This window comes from Rhinoderma darwinii, chromosome 2, assembly GCF_050947455.1.
Source record: "Rhinoderma darwinii isolate aRhiDar2 chromosome 2, aRhiDar2.hap1, whole genome shotgun sequence".
Classification (NCBI taxonomy): Eukaryota; Metazoa; Chordata; class Amphibia; order Anura; family Rhinodermatidae; genus Rhinoderma; species Rhinoderma darwinii.
The window spans coordinates 59,289,426-59,304,088 of record NC_134688.1 but is presented as its reverse complement, the minus strand read 5'-3'; the positions used below and the strand labels follow the sequence as shown (position 1 = coordinate 59,304,088).

Below are 14,663 nucleotides of genomic sequence, written 5' to 3'. Positions count from 1 at the left end.
AGGTATGAACAGGCCCTTACTATGTTAACACCATCTACTGTATAACATGCAAAAAAAAAAAAAAATGGTTTGAAAACCTTAAAGTTTATATAATAAAAACGAAAGTATTTGTAAGCAGAATAGTAAAAATCAACCAGACCGCAAAAATTGAAGAATAAAAAAAGGTGGTAATTCAGACCCAGACAAGACCCATAAACCCATTCAGACCCCAGACCAGGACCTGCTTAACACAACGTCCTGATGCTAGCCAGAGTCAGGACCTTGTGTGCCAGGCGGCGGTAGTTGCACCACGGACATTGGCAGACATGCTGTAATAGATGTATTGGAGAGACCCTGCCCTCCAATACATCTGGTCTGCAGAGTCCGGATCACAGTGGTACCCCTGTCGTAGTCCCACGAAAACCTGTCTGGGTAGGACTGCCTTGGGGTAATCACCAGTGGATGATACTAAGTAACAACCTCAGGTAACTGAATAATGTTCCTAATTTACTCACTCAGGGGGGATACTACGCTGAGGATTCTATACAACACGTGTATTATGTCACAGCTAAAACACCCAAATACAACGAGGCACAAGAAAACTCCCCCAAGACTACCAGACATCAGCCGAGGTGGGGGGGGGGGGGCACTGAGAGTCCAACTCTCACTTCTGAAATCACTTTCATATTCCTATTATCATGATGAGGCTCAAAAAGGAGAAGTGAAGAGATTAAACACCACAAAAACAAGATGTTCTAAAGTAGAGAAAGTTATTTTGAGATATGAAGATACCGCTAGAAGATGGGATGGAATTTTCCAAGGTTACAGCTGATTTACAAACCAGCAGTTCAGAACCAACGCTTACACCCAGTGCGTGTTCAATAGAGCGAGACCAGAGGTGACCGTGTGGAACATGAGTAGTACTACGGATATTTCAAGGGGTAGAATAATAGTATTAATTATTACTATCAGATCCCCTCCAGAAACAGCGCCTCTCTTGTCCCTGGGTTGTGTCAGGTATTGCTGCTTCGGTCTATTCAAGTGAATGGAGTTTAACTGCAATACCATCCAGAGCCCCTGCCAACTGTCCCCAAGTCCCAATTTGAACACATTTGGAAGTTTTACGAGTAGGTGATTGAAGCTTCTTAGAGCAGTTTGAGAAAATATTGTCCAATTCATCTATAAACTACAACAAACCAACCCTGTGTAGTCTGATCCTGCAGGCATACTCCCATCTGTCCCATTTCTTGCCACCTTACATTTGGTAGGTTAAGAGTATGACTGCAGGATCAGACTACACAGGGTTTGTTTGTAGTCTGTAGCTATGGAGACACAGAGCTGCATAGGAGCTGTAGACACGAAATAGTGGGATATCAAGACCATTTGTAATGTTGCTTCAATATTTTTTATTTTAGATGAATAGGTTGCAAAGATGGACATAGAATTTTTCTATAAAGGCTTAGAAAGTTATTATAGGAATCTAGCCGTGATGTGTTCTTGTGCTCCCAGAGGTTGCCCCACAAATTTGTCTGCAGATTCAATGGTCTCCTCAGGCTACCGTAAATGCTTTGTGCCTGCTCTTAAACGGGAATCTGTCACATTGAGTATGCTGTCCAACCTGCATGTAGCATGTTTCAGAAGCACTAGGAGAGGAGACCAATATAACTTCATGGATTTAAATCCCTACTCATTCTGGGTTTAGGAGTCCAGTGGGTGGTCCTACTCAGTGAATGACAGCCTTCCCTGTGTGAGTGTACATACAGAAAAAAAATAAACCTCACCGAATAGGACCACCCACTGGACTCCTAAACCTAGAATGTATTTTATTGTAAACCCCTGCTCATTCTGGGTTTAGGAGTCCAGTGGGTGGTCCTACTGGAGGTTTTTTTCCCCTGTATGTATACTCACACAGGGAAGGCTGTCAATCACAGAGTTGGATCACCCACTGGACTCCTAAACCCAGAATGAGCAGGGGTTTACATAAAATACAAGCTATACGGAATCTTATCCAACATAACTATTTCAATCTGCTTCTTCTGGTCTAACATGCTACCTGCAGATTTAATAGCATGTTCCACATGGCAGGTTCCCTTTAATTCCAGACATCATGTATTGGATTTTGTTAAAAATAAAGGCACTTTTACACAGACCAATTATCAGGCAAATAAGTGGTCCCATATATAAACACGAGAAGAACAGAGTCTATAGCCAATATATATTAGAAAAGTATCAATACAAAGCTTTATTTAAATATACATAATAGACAAACATTTAAAAGACATATAACAGTAGGAGGACTCAATCAAAAAATGACATAGAGACACATCAGGAGAGCCAAAGTGTGTATAATAAACCTTGAACGTATAGGTTTGGGGCAAGACTAACACTAATGTGGCATGAGACTAGTTTAGATCTATAGACAGTCTTAGATGCTGTTTAAAGGGCATAAATGGTCCCGAAAACGAGCATCAGAAATGAGGGTAATGGGTCTGAAACAGACCCTATGTGAAAGAATTGCTAGGATAGTCTTACCCATAAAAAGTCCTTAGGCTAAGTCCTGATGGTCACTGTGTGCGCACACAGTGACCATCAGGACTTAGCCTAAGGACTTTTTATGGGTAAGACTATCCTAGCAATTCTTTCACATAGGGTCTGTTTCAGACCCATTACCCTCATTTCTGATGCTCGTTTTCGGGACCATTTATGCCCTTTAAACAGCATCTAAGACTGTCTATAGATCTAAACTAGTCTCATGCCACATTAGTGTTAGTCTTGCCCCAAACCTATACGTTCAAGGTTTATTATACACACTTTGGCTCTCCTGATGTGTCTCTATGTCATTTTTTGATTGAGTCCTCCTACTGTTATATGTCTTTTAAATGTTTGTCTATTATGTATATTTAAATAAAGCTTTGTATTGATACTTTTCTAATATATATTGGCTATAGACTCTGTTCTTCTCGTGTTTATATATGTATCATAGAGTTGCCTTATTAACACATATGGGAGGTTGTTCTTAGGAACATTACCTAGCCCAAAAATACCACTAGTTATAAATAAGTGGTCCCAGAACGCTCGTTCCCGATCATTGCCCTGTGTAAACAGAGAAACGATCAGCCGATGAAAGTGCAAATGCTTGTTCTTCAGCTGATTGTCTCATGTACACAGGGATATGTGTTGCAAAACAACGAGAATATTTTCTGTTGCTTAGACAGGGAAATGTGCTCCGGAAATGAATGGAGACGAGCGATCGTAGTAACTAGTGCTCGACCCCATACATAGCTCCTTGTGGAAGGCGCAAACGAGCGCCATGTTGATCGGCGCTTGTTTACACGGCAGGCTGTGTAAGAGGGCCCTAACTGCACTTTTAGCAACCTATTCATATGTCAGAGACATATCAAAAGTTTACATCGGGGTCCAGCTTCGGAAGACCCTCCACTGATGCTGAAGCGAAAGCGAGGAACTCAGACGGATCACATAGAACGTCTATAAGGACTGTCTTCAGCCTGACAGTGAGCGTCGTTCACACCAGAAAATGCAGGGAGCTCAACTGAGCACTTCTGCACCTTCGATTTAATAACAGTAAGGCTGGATTCGCACGAGGTCATTACGTCCGTAATTGATGGACGTATTTCGGCCGCAAGTACCGGACCGAACACAGTGCAGGGAGCCGGGCTCCTAGCATCATAGTTATGTACGACAGTAGGAGTCCCTGCCTCGCTGCAGGACAACTGTCCCGTACTGTAATCATGTTTTCAGTATGGGACAGTAGTTCCACGGAGAGGCAGGGACTCCTAGCATCGTACATAACTATGATGCTAGGAGCCCGGCTCCCTGCACGGTGTTCGGTCCGGGACTTGCGGACGAAATACGTCCGTCAATTACGGACGTAATGACCACGTGTGAGCCCAGCCTTAGGGTCTCGCTGCCGGGCACCCACCGATCCAGATTTTTGATATGTCTCTAACGGCACATTCAGCAACCTTTTAATAGGTCACTCTTTAAAATTAATTCCAAATTAACAGTCATTTAGCCTAGCAATATATAATAAACTTATACCAGAGTCCATACAACTGAACTTCTGATTGAAAGGGAAAACAGTCACCAGCTTAAGATTGCCCGGATTGCAGCATAAAGTAGCGCCAGACACCCAGATTCCATTGCTGTATGATTAATGTTTTTAATAACTATTGATCGCTGAAAAGTCAATCTCCTGAAGCGTATTCATGAGCTGCGGCTAGCTCCGCCCTCCCACAGATGATTGGAAGCTCTCAATTAGCAGCTAGTGGGTGGGGCTAGAAACAGGTCATGCATATCGAGGACTACATACTGTGTGCGCTATTCCCTTTAGCTAGAACAATTTTTTTAATTTTTTTTTTTTTTAGCTCTTCTCCATTCGGGCAGAACTATGATCAGTAACTGCAGCTTAGGTTTGTTTTCTTGCAAATCTGAGGTAGTCTGAAATCCAGCTCCTGTCTCCTTAGAGGCTCGGATGCTGCAGCTCTATCCCTACATCATGCTTTACACTGCAGCACTGCTTACCCGAATCATTTCAGAATTGACCAACTGCAATTTCTCATATTTTTAAGAAAATTTCAAAAGCCTTTTTTTTAAGGTACCTCTTCAGTTCTGAAGTGGATTTGAGGGGCCTATGTATTAGAAACCCCCATAAAACACCCCATTTTAAAAACTAGACTCCTCAAAGTATTCAAAATAGCATTTAGAAAGTTTTTTAACCCTTCAGGCATTTCACAGGAATTAAAGCAAAGGGGAGGTGAAATTTGCACATTTCATTTTTCTTGCTGAATTTCAATTTTATTCTATTTTTTTTCTGTAACACAGAAGGTTTTACCAGAGAAATACTACTAAATATGTATTGTCCAGATTCTGCAGTTTTTAGAAATGTCCCACATGTGTTTCTACTGCGCTCGTGGACTAAGAAACAAGCCCTAGAAGCAAAGAAGCACCTAGTGCATTTTGGTGCTTCTTTTTTATTAGCATATATTTTAGGCAGCATGCCAGGTTTGAAGAGGTGTTGAGGTGCCAAAACAGTAGAAATCCCCCAATAGTGACCCCATTTTGGAAACTGCACCCCTCAAGGAATTCATTTATGGTTGTTGTTACTATTTTGACCCCGTAGTTTTTTCACAGCGCGTATTTGAATTTGGCTGTGAAATTAAAAGAATGACAATTTTTCCAATAAGATGTCATTTTTGATCAGAATGTCTTATTTTCACAGGGAACAAAATGCCCCATTTTGTTGCCCAATTTGTCCTGAGTGCAGCAATACCCCATTTGTGGTGATAAACTGCCGTTTGGGCCTATGGAAGGCCTCAGAAGGAAAGGAGCGCTATGTGTTCTTTGGAGCCCAGATTTTGCTGGATTGGTTTTCGGGTGCCATGTTGCATTTGCAGAGCCCCAGAGGTATCAAAGCAATGGAAACCCACCAAAAGTCACCCCATTTTGGAAACTACACCCCTCAAGGAATTTATTTATGGGTGTTGTGACCATTTAGACCCCACAGATTTTTTTCACAGAATTTATTTGAATTGGGATGTGAATTAAAAAAAATGCATTTTTTTCCAATAAGAGGTCGTTTTGGCTCAAAATTTCTTATTTTCACAAGGAATAAAATACCCCATTTTGTTGCCCAATTTGTCCTGAGTGCGGCAATACCCTATTTGTGGTGATAAACTGCCGTTTGGGCCCATGGGAGGGCTCAGAAGGAAAGGACCACCATGTGGCCTACTGGGAATTTTCTGGTGCTAAGTCAGGTGTGCAGAAGCCCCTGAGGTATCAGTACAGTTGAAACCCCCGAGAAGTGACCCCGTTTTAAAAACGACACCCCTTAAGGAATTCATCTAGAGGTGTAGTGAGCATTTTGACCCCACAGGTATTGTGTAAAACATAATGCGCAACAGATGGTGCAGTGTGAGATTTGCCATTTTCTATATATATATATATATGTCAGTGTCAGATATATTGTGCCCAGCATGTGCCACCAGAGATATACACACCATAAGATGTAATGTGGGCTCTCCCGGGTACGGCAATACCCTACATGTGGCTGTTATTAGCTGCCTGGGCACACGGCAGGGCTCAGAAGGAAAGGACCACCATTTGGCCTACTGGAGCTTTTCTGGTGCTAAGTCTTGTACGCAGAAGCCCCTGAGGTACCGGTACAGGGCTCAGAAGGAAAGGACCACCATGTGGCCTACTGGGAATTTTCTGGTGCTAAGTCAGGTGTGCAGAAGCCCCTGAGGTATCAGTACAGTTGAAACCCCCGAGAAGTGACCCTGTTTTAAAATCTACACCCCTTAAGGCATTCATCTAGAGGTGTAGTGAGCATTTTGACCCCACAGGTATTGTGTAAAAGATAATGTGCAGCAGTTGGTGCAAAGTGAGATTTGCAATTTTCTATACATATATGCCAATTCAGTGTCCGATATATTGTGCCCAGCATGCGCCACCGGAGATATACACCTGAAACTAATGTGGGTTCTCCCGGGTATGGCAATACCCTACATGTGGCTGTTATCAGCTGCCTGGGCACACAGCAGGGCTCAGAGGGGAAAGATGAGGAGGGGTAAGCTGTGCGAAGTGGATCAGAGTGAGTAAAACTGGGGTAAACTAAAAATAAAGGGATGGATTATAAATTTTAAAACACTCTTTCATACAGAGCTCTGGTTTTTCGGGAAACGCGTCACATTGATATATTGTGTCCTTCCTTATCCCCCTCTTATAGCAGACTCTGCACCTCTTTTGACTTTTTCCCTTCTTGCCAGTTTGGGGAACTTCTCCTAAAAAGTGTTGCCCTGGTACGATGCGTTTGGCCCCGCTTCCAGAAGTACTGTAAGGCTTCAGGACTTCATCTGACAAGTCCACCCCTCCCATGTACCTATTGTAGTCCAGGATGCAGTCTGGTTTGGGGGTCTCTGTACTGGTACATGGGTACTGGTGGGGCATCTCTCTTGTCCTTGTACGTGACACACAATATGTTGCTGCTAGATTGTGCCCAGCTCTCACCCCTTCTTGTTTGCCCAAGCAGAGTCTTAGGGAGGCCTCTCAGATTTCTTCTAGCAGTGCCTAATGCCGCAGGACTTCTGGAAGCGAGGCACTTGAAGAGTGGGACGCTGGTATAAAAAAAAATTATCCAGGTAGAGGTGGTAACCCTGGTCCAGCAGTGGGTGCACCAAATCCCCCTAAAATTTTTGTATTAATTCCTAATAAGGGGGGACATTCTGGGGGCTGAATACTGCTGTCCTTCCCTTCATATATCCTAAACCTGTAGGTACACCCTGATGCACTCTCGCACAGCTCATACATCTTCACACCATACCTTGCCCTCCTACCCGGCAGGTACAGGTGGAATTGAAGCCTCCCTTTAAAATGTACCAGGGACTCATCAATAGAAATACACTTCTCGGGGGTGTATGCTTGGGAAAACCGGGCACTGAAATGGTCTAATAGGGGTCTCCGTTTATACAAACGGTCAAAACTGGGGTCATCTCGGGGTGGGCACGGCTCATTATCAGTATAATGTAAGAAGCGAAGTATTGCCTAATTTTTATTTTATTTTTTTCGTTTCCAGTTCAGTTCTGAAGTTGCTTTGAGGGACCCATATATTAGACACCCCTATCAAATACCCCATTTTAGAAACTAGACCCCTCAAAGTATTCACAACAGCATTTAGAAAGTTTATTAACCCTTTAGGTGTTTCACAGGAATTTAGAGCAAAGTAGAGGTGACATTTAATTAATTAAATGTAATTTATTAGGCACCATGTCCGGTTTGAAGAGGTCTTGTGGTGCTAAAACAGTGGAAACCCCCCAAAAGGGACCCCTTTTTGGAAACTAGACCACTTGAGGAATTCATTGTAGTTTTCATTGTAGTCTTGGGGTGCATGCGGCTTTTTGATCAGTTTTTATTCTATTTTTAAGAGGCGTGGTGACTAAAAAACAGCAATTCTACTATTGTTTTTTATTATATTTTTTTTACAGCGTTCACCGTGCGCTATAAATGACATATTCACTTTATTCTGCGTGGCGATACGATTACGGCGATACCAGATGTTTATAGGTGTTTTTTATGTCTTATGGCGTTTGCACAATAAAATACGTTTTGTAAAGTATAATTTACTTTTTGTGTTACCTTATTCTAAGAGCCAGAACTGTTTTATTTTTCCATCAATAAAGCCGTGCGAGGACTTATTTTTTGCGTAACGAACTGTAGTTTCGATCATTACCATTTTTAGGTACATACGACTTTTTGATCTCTTTTTATTCCATTTTTTGGGAGGTGAAGTGACCAAACAATTGTGATTCTGGTTCGGTTTATTATTATTTTCTTTTACGGCGTTCACCGCGTGGGATAAATAACGACATAGTTTTGTAGTTCAGGCCGTTACGGACGCGGCGATACCAATTATGTATAGTTTATTTATATATTTTTATTAATAATAAAAGGACTGATAAGGGAAAAAGGGGGATTTTTACTTTTAAAACTTTTATTTTCTTATTTTGACACAACTTTTTTTTACTTTGTCCCACTAGGGGACATGAGGGCAGGAGGCTTTGATCGCTATTCTAATACACTGCACTACATACGTAGTGCAGTGTATCAGAGCTGTCAGCTGTTCGCTGACAGCAAGCATAGTGGGTCCTGACTTTGTCGGGACCCACTAGGCTTCCGTCGATGGCGTAGCCAGAGTCCATTGTTAGGATTCTGGTTGCCATAGTAGCCATCGCAGCCCGCTATCGTGTAGCAGGCCGGCGATGGCAGCTTAACCCCTAAGAAGCCGCGATCGCTATTGAACGCGGCTTCTAAGGGGTTAATCGGCGGGGACCACCGCGATCGGTCCCTGCACACTAAGCTGTGATACCTGCTGTTTCCAACAGCAGGCTATCACAGCTCAAACACGCGCCGGGGAAAGATGGCGCCGTGTTAACTCAGGTCAGTACTATTACTGAGCTGAGCGCGAACGGTGCGCTCAGCACGACGTAATAGTACTGACCTGAGCGCGAAGGGGTTAAGGTCATTGACGACAGGTCTGGTTACAGTATAATTTACACTTAAATCAGCATTAGGGTTTATTCAGACGAACGGGATATATGGGATATACGTCCGTGCAATATTAGTCTATGGGGCTGTGCAGACATGTGCGTGATTTTTACTCAGCGTGTTTCCGCGGCGTAAAAGTCACGACACGTCCGTTATTTTTCGCGCATCACGCACCCATTGAAGTCAATGGGTGCGTGAAAACCACGTATGCAACACGGAAGCACTTCCGTGCGAACAGCGAGATTCGCGCAACAGCTGTGAAAAGGATGGATGAAAACAGAAAAGCACCACATGCTTTTCTGTTTACAAACATCCAAACGGAGTGTCATAAGAATGGCGGCTGCGCGAAAATCACGCAGCCGCGCATCATATGATGCTGCCACACGGAGCTGTTAAGTGCCTTTTGCGCAGGCAAAACGCCACTTTTTTTGTGTGCGCAAAAAGCACACGCTCGTGTGAATCCAGCCTTAAAGTAAGATTGGGGAAGCTCGTCAGACACAGTATAATGTTACTTTATCAAGTGTATGAAGATATTCTTCTACTGCACAAAGATTCCTTTATGCACATATTCATGCATCATGGCGACTGCAGAAGTCACCTCATTGCCAACACTGGCAACAGGGGACAGACAACGGCCAGTATAAAAGGGGTTACTGGTAAGAGGGTAAAAGCGAACACTCTATAACCAGGAAAGAATAGCTGCATACATAATATCATTCAGCATTTGAATCCTCAAGGCCGGGTTCCCGCGTAGCGGAAATGCTGCCGAATTTCTGCAACAGAATTCCGCAGCATGCCGATTTAGGCTGCGTTTTCATTGATTTTCTGCTGCAGGTCTCCCCATTGTATTCAACGGGGATGCAAAACCCGCAACAGAAAGCCAAGTGTTGCGACTTTTGCAGCGTATTCGCCGCAAAAAACGAAAACGCCAGAAACAAAACAAACCTACTTACCCAGAACTCTCTCCTTCATGCAGTCCAGCCTCCTGGGGATGACATTGTATCCCGTATGACCGCTACAGCCAATCACAGGCTGCAGCGTCACATGGCCTGAAACATCATCCAGGGAGGCCGGAGTGGACGTTAGAAGAAGGAGGGGGTAAGTACATGTGCTTAATTACACAGCAGAATTTCCTTCAGAGAGAAAAAAAAAAAAAAAAGTCTCATGCAGTGTATCCATCCCAAGTCTTCCCGACAACAGAAGTCTCCGTGAAGAGTAATGTAGAAAGCCCATGCGAGTCCTGTGAAAGTCCCAATAAATAGATTGGTCCCTTAATGCAAATCACATAATGGTCATTGTTACCTGGAGCTAGACCAGCTGCCGCAGGACCCGCCATAGAAGGGTGGGAGAATAATGCTTGGGAGAAGACAGACATATTGGACTGGGACATATTACTCAATCGGGAAGTGGATCCTCCTTTGGGGATAAACTCGCTGGCAGTGGGGTTAGGCGTCTGAAAACAGAATACTTGTATTAGAAATCTTGGCCCAGCACAATGCACACTGTAAGGGTATGTTCACAGAGTTTTCTGCAGGCAGAAAATTCTGCCTCAAAATTCGGTTTGGAATTTTGAGGCAGATTTTGATCGCCTGCACGCCATTTTCTGCGGCGTTTTTCGCCCGTGGCCATTGAGAGCCGATGGGCAAAAACGTAGCGAAATACGCTTTCTCTGCCTCCCATTGAGGTCAATGGGAGGTCAGAGACGTAAAACGCCCAAAGATGGGACATGTCGCTTTTTCCCGCGAGACTGTTTTTCCACTCATGGGAAAAACAGCCTCCGCCTCCCATTGAGATCAATGGGAGGCATTTTCGGCCATTTTTTGGTGCGTTTTCGGACGCGGTTTCCACGTCAAAAAAACTCAGTGTGAACGGACCCTAAATCTTTAAAAAAAAAAAAACACAACAACACAAAAACAATTGCACTTTCTACAAAAGCCTGGCAATACCCCATGCCATCTTATTTCACTTTACCAGTCTCCTCTGGAATGTCAGATCCACCGAATTACACAGGAACACTTCCCTGTTACACTACTAGGTGGTTTACCATTCAGGAGAACAGGAAAGCTGGGTAACAACAAAGGAGCGAATGGCAGCCATATCTGTTCTCACCCATTAAGGTGCAAACATTTAAAGTAGGGTTTTTAAAATCAAAGGGATTTTAGGGTGATGGCCTCTCCTCGTGGAGTGGGAGTCTGACCCCAGGATCCCTACCAATCCACTGCAGCCCCTTGATGGCAGTACCTGTCACAGCAATGTGTATTTGCGTGGCTTTGCCTGGTACAGTAGATTTAGCCATTTCAAAAGAGCAGGGCTGAGCGGTCGTACAGGACGATGCAGTTCTGCTGATCATTGGGTCATACATAGATGGTCTATGCTAAAGGATATACGATCAATGTAAAATCACCTTAATAGTTCGAAGTTGCATCAGAACGAGCACCCTTGGTATAACAAAGTACTCCAATAATGGAGTTTGGTGGTCAATGGCTCCATTACCATATTTGTGGGCTCCTTAGAGCAGATCACTTAGGTGTAATACCATGCAAATCTCCATGCTCACTTTCCATAACCCCTACCTTTCGTCTTTGGGAAATGCTGAGGCCAGCAAAGTCATTAAAGAGAGTGGAAGCTGGAGAGCCCAAAGGATCTACAAGAAAAATAAATAAAAACAATAGATTGGTCCCGCAATGACGTCACAATATATTTATAATGTCTGTCAATATTTTATATATTAGAGTCAATATAAACTGATAACATTCTCTTAGGGCTTGTTCAGACAAACTTATACCTAGACCGTGTGATAGATTTTTATATATTTTTTTTTTAATCGGCATCACAAGGCTGCATGTATTTCTATGGGGCTGTTCACACGGCCGTTGCTTTAACAGACTGTATGAAGGGCCCGTGAAAAAAATAGGACATGTCCTACTTTTGTCCGTTTTAGAGGATCCCTCAATAGAGTCAAGTCTATGAGGGATCTGTGAAAACGGGTGCGACTTGGATGTGAAAGAGCCCTTAGGAGTGTTCAGTAAACGACGGCTCTTTCACGTTCCAGTTATTTTTCAGGAAATTCTTCTTAGGTGTGAACAGGTCTATCCCTCAATGGCGCGTGGAGACTTTAAGAGAGGATTTTGACCAATTGATCAGCAGCAGACTTGGTCACAGACCAGTCAGCAGGAACAGGAAGAAGATAACGACATATTCTATGTGGACACACATTAAGAAAATTATCCTCATGCAAGTCAAACATTATATGTTCACGTAGTCCTGGCCGACCCGGTTCACGTGCCAGTGTAAATTTTATAGGCAGTGATTCACTAGCGGATGACGCCGGGTTGAGGGCTTCCTACCATTTGTGTCTGGCGCTTTATGCAGTCACCATCAGATTTTATGCTCTTATATCCTCTGGAAAAGCAAACTTTATAGAATAGAACAATTAAAGGGAAGGTCTCGTGTATTTTATTTTAATCAACAGCTGTAAGTCGGTAAAAGATTTTACATTTTAAAATCGTTGTGATAATTTTCAATAAGTTCCCTGGCAGGCATATCGGAGATACACACTTCCTTTGTCTGGTCTGTAGAGACAGTGTGGCAGGGTGTGCGCTTTATGACAGCTGCAATGAATGGAAGTCATTGGACAGAGAACTCTCAGATTCTTACAGTGAAGAAATGGAGTGCAACCCCTCCCCTAGGGCCCAGAGTGTGACAGGGAAGTCTTATCTGTGTATAGTGTCATTGGCATCAATATAAGATTGGTAGGGGTTTCGACTGTCGGCACCCCTGCTGAACAGCTATTAGAAGGGGCTGCGGCGCTCACACGAGTGTTGCAGCCTCACATGGATCTCTCCGTTCGTACTTGCACACCCGGTTATATTTGTAGCGGCCGTGCAAGGTATCGCATCACTGTCCTATTCACTTTCAGCCCATAGAGAAGTAACTTCTGTCGCACCCTGTGACACTCCTAGACGTTTTAAACAATGATTTTCACGGCATAACCCCTTTAAATCTGATAATGATATGTCCTAGTCTGCACAGCGTGAGCTACAGAAAAGGGTCAGCCTATTGCGACGGCTGTAGTAGCCAGTGCGAGAACGGATACTTTACAATTTGTGTACTTGAATAAAAATATATAAAAACACTGTAAAACGCAATTTTCTTTTGAAAAAGTCGCAAATGCGCATTGGATTATTGACATTTTCAACTGAAAAAATAAGAGAGGGATAGGGAAGGTGTGAAAAAGGGAAGGAAACCTGCGTGACAAGTCATCCAGAGTACAGAACCAGCAGCTAAAGGGATGGAAATAGAGCAGTACAATAATAGAAGACCATTAGTAATTAGATACAGAGAATCACCACAATCCAGTACAAAATACTAATATAGAGGCAGGCAGGTTTCCTGCTACCGTTTGTTTCCGGTATCAAGAGGTATTTTGGAAACGTGTTCACATATTTTGTTGTTTTATTGGTGAAAATGGTGTCAATGAAAGGACACCGGAGAAAACAAACGCAACATGCCATTTTCTGATGAGTACTCGGGACCAATTTACTAATGCTGCGGAAGATTGAAACACTTGGACGAAGCCGATAGAAGATGTGCCAAATTTATTTTAAAAAAACAGCGCACAAGGTGGGGAGGGGAGATTTGTCAGCTTTTCTACGCCAGAAAAAAAAAAAAAAGAGGTCACAAAAAAGGGTCAGTGTCAGTTTCTAGTGCAGATTGAGACTTTTAGCCTTTTTTACCCTTCAGCACTTGTTGAAAATGGTCTGACACCTTTATTATAATTATACTCTGGAGTAGGGTTGTCACGATACCAGAATTTGAACTTCGATACCGATACTTCACGTAGTATTGCGATACTCTATACCAGAACGATACTTTTGCTAATAAAATAAAAATAAATAAAAAAGTTCTTCCATTTTCTGATGCGAGGCACGTGGTTTGAACCTCCATGTGCCTCACATTAATAGTAATTAACCCCATAATGTTCCTCAGTCATAATGGACAACATTGGGTTAATGTGTGAGGTACATGATGGTGTTAATTACTATTAATGTGAGGCACATGGAGGTTCAAAATTCATAATACCTCGTGCCTCATATTAATAAGTGAAAGAAAGAAGTTTCTATTTTAGAACAGCGTAAACACAAATGACGCTATAAAATTTATTACGGTCGCGATGATACCGAATGTGTATATATATTTTTTTATTTAACATGACTTTTTTTACATTTTATTTTTAAAGAGGCTCTGTCACCAGATTATAAGTGCCCTATATCGTACATGATGTGATCGGCGCTGTAATGTAGATAACAGCAGTGTTTTATTTAGAAAAACGATAATTTTTGACGGAGTTATGACCTATATTATAGCTTTATGCTAATGAGTTTTTCAATGGACCACTGGCCATTTTACTTTAGACCAAGTGGGCGTTGTGGAGAGGAGTGTATGACGCTGACCAATCAGTGCCATACACTTCTCCCCATACATTTACACAGCACATGGTGATCTTATTACATCATTATGTGCAGCTACATACACAAACACTAACATTACTGCAGTGTCCTGACAATGAATGTACATTATCTCCAGCCAGGACGTGATGTCTATTTAGAATCCGGACACTTCTG

General features: G+C 42.8%; 1 protein-coding gene across 2 annotated transcripts in view; it reads right to left on the bottom strand.

Moving 5' to 3' along the window:
* Window positions 1-14,663, bottom strand: part of PAN3 (poly(A) specific ribonuclease subunit PAN3) — a 56,069-nt gene that overhangs the window by 25,538 nt on the left and 15,868 nt on the right. The window contains exons 4-5 of one of the 2 annotated variants that reach the window (XM_075851672.1): window positions 11,613-11,683; window positions 10,342-10,492 (exon numbers count right to left, since the gene is read on the bottom strand). The exons of the other annotated variant lie outside the window; for it this stretch is intronic. Of the exons in view, the coding sequence (XP_075707787.1) occupies window positions 10,342-10,492; window positions 11,613-11,683 (222 nt within the window). The remainder of the gene's footprint in view (window positions 1-10,341; window positions 10,493-11,612; window positions 11,684-14,663) is intronic. 2 annotated transcript variants of the gene reach the window in all.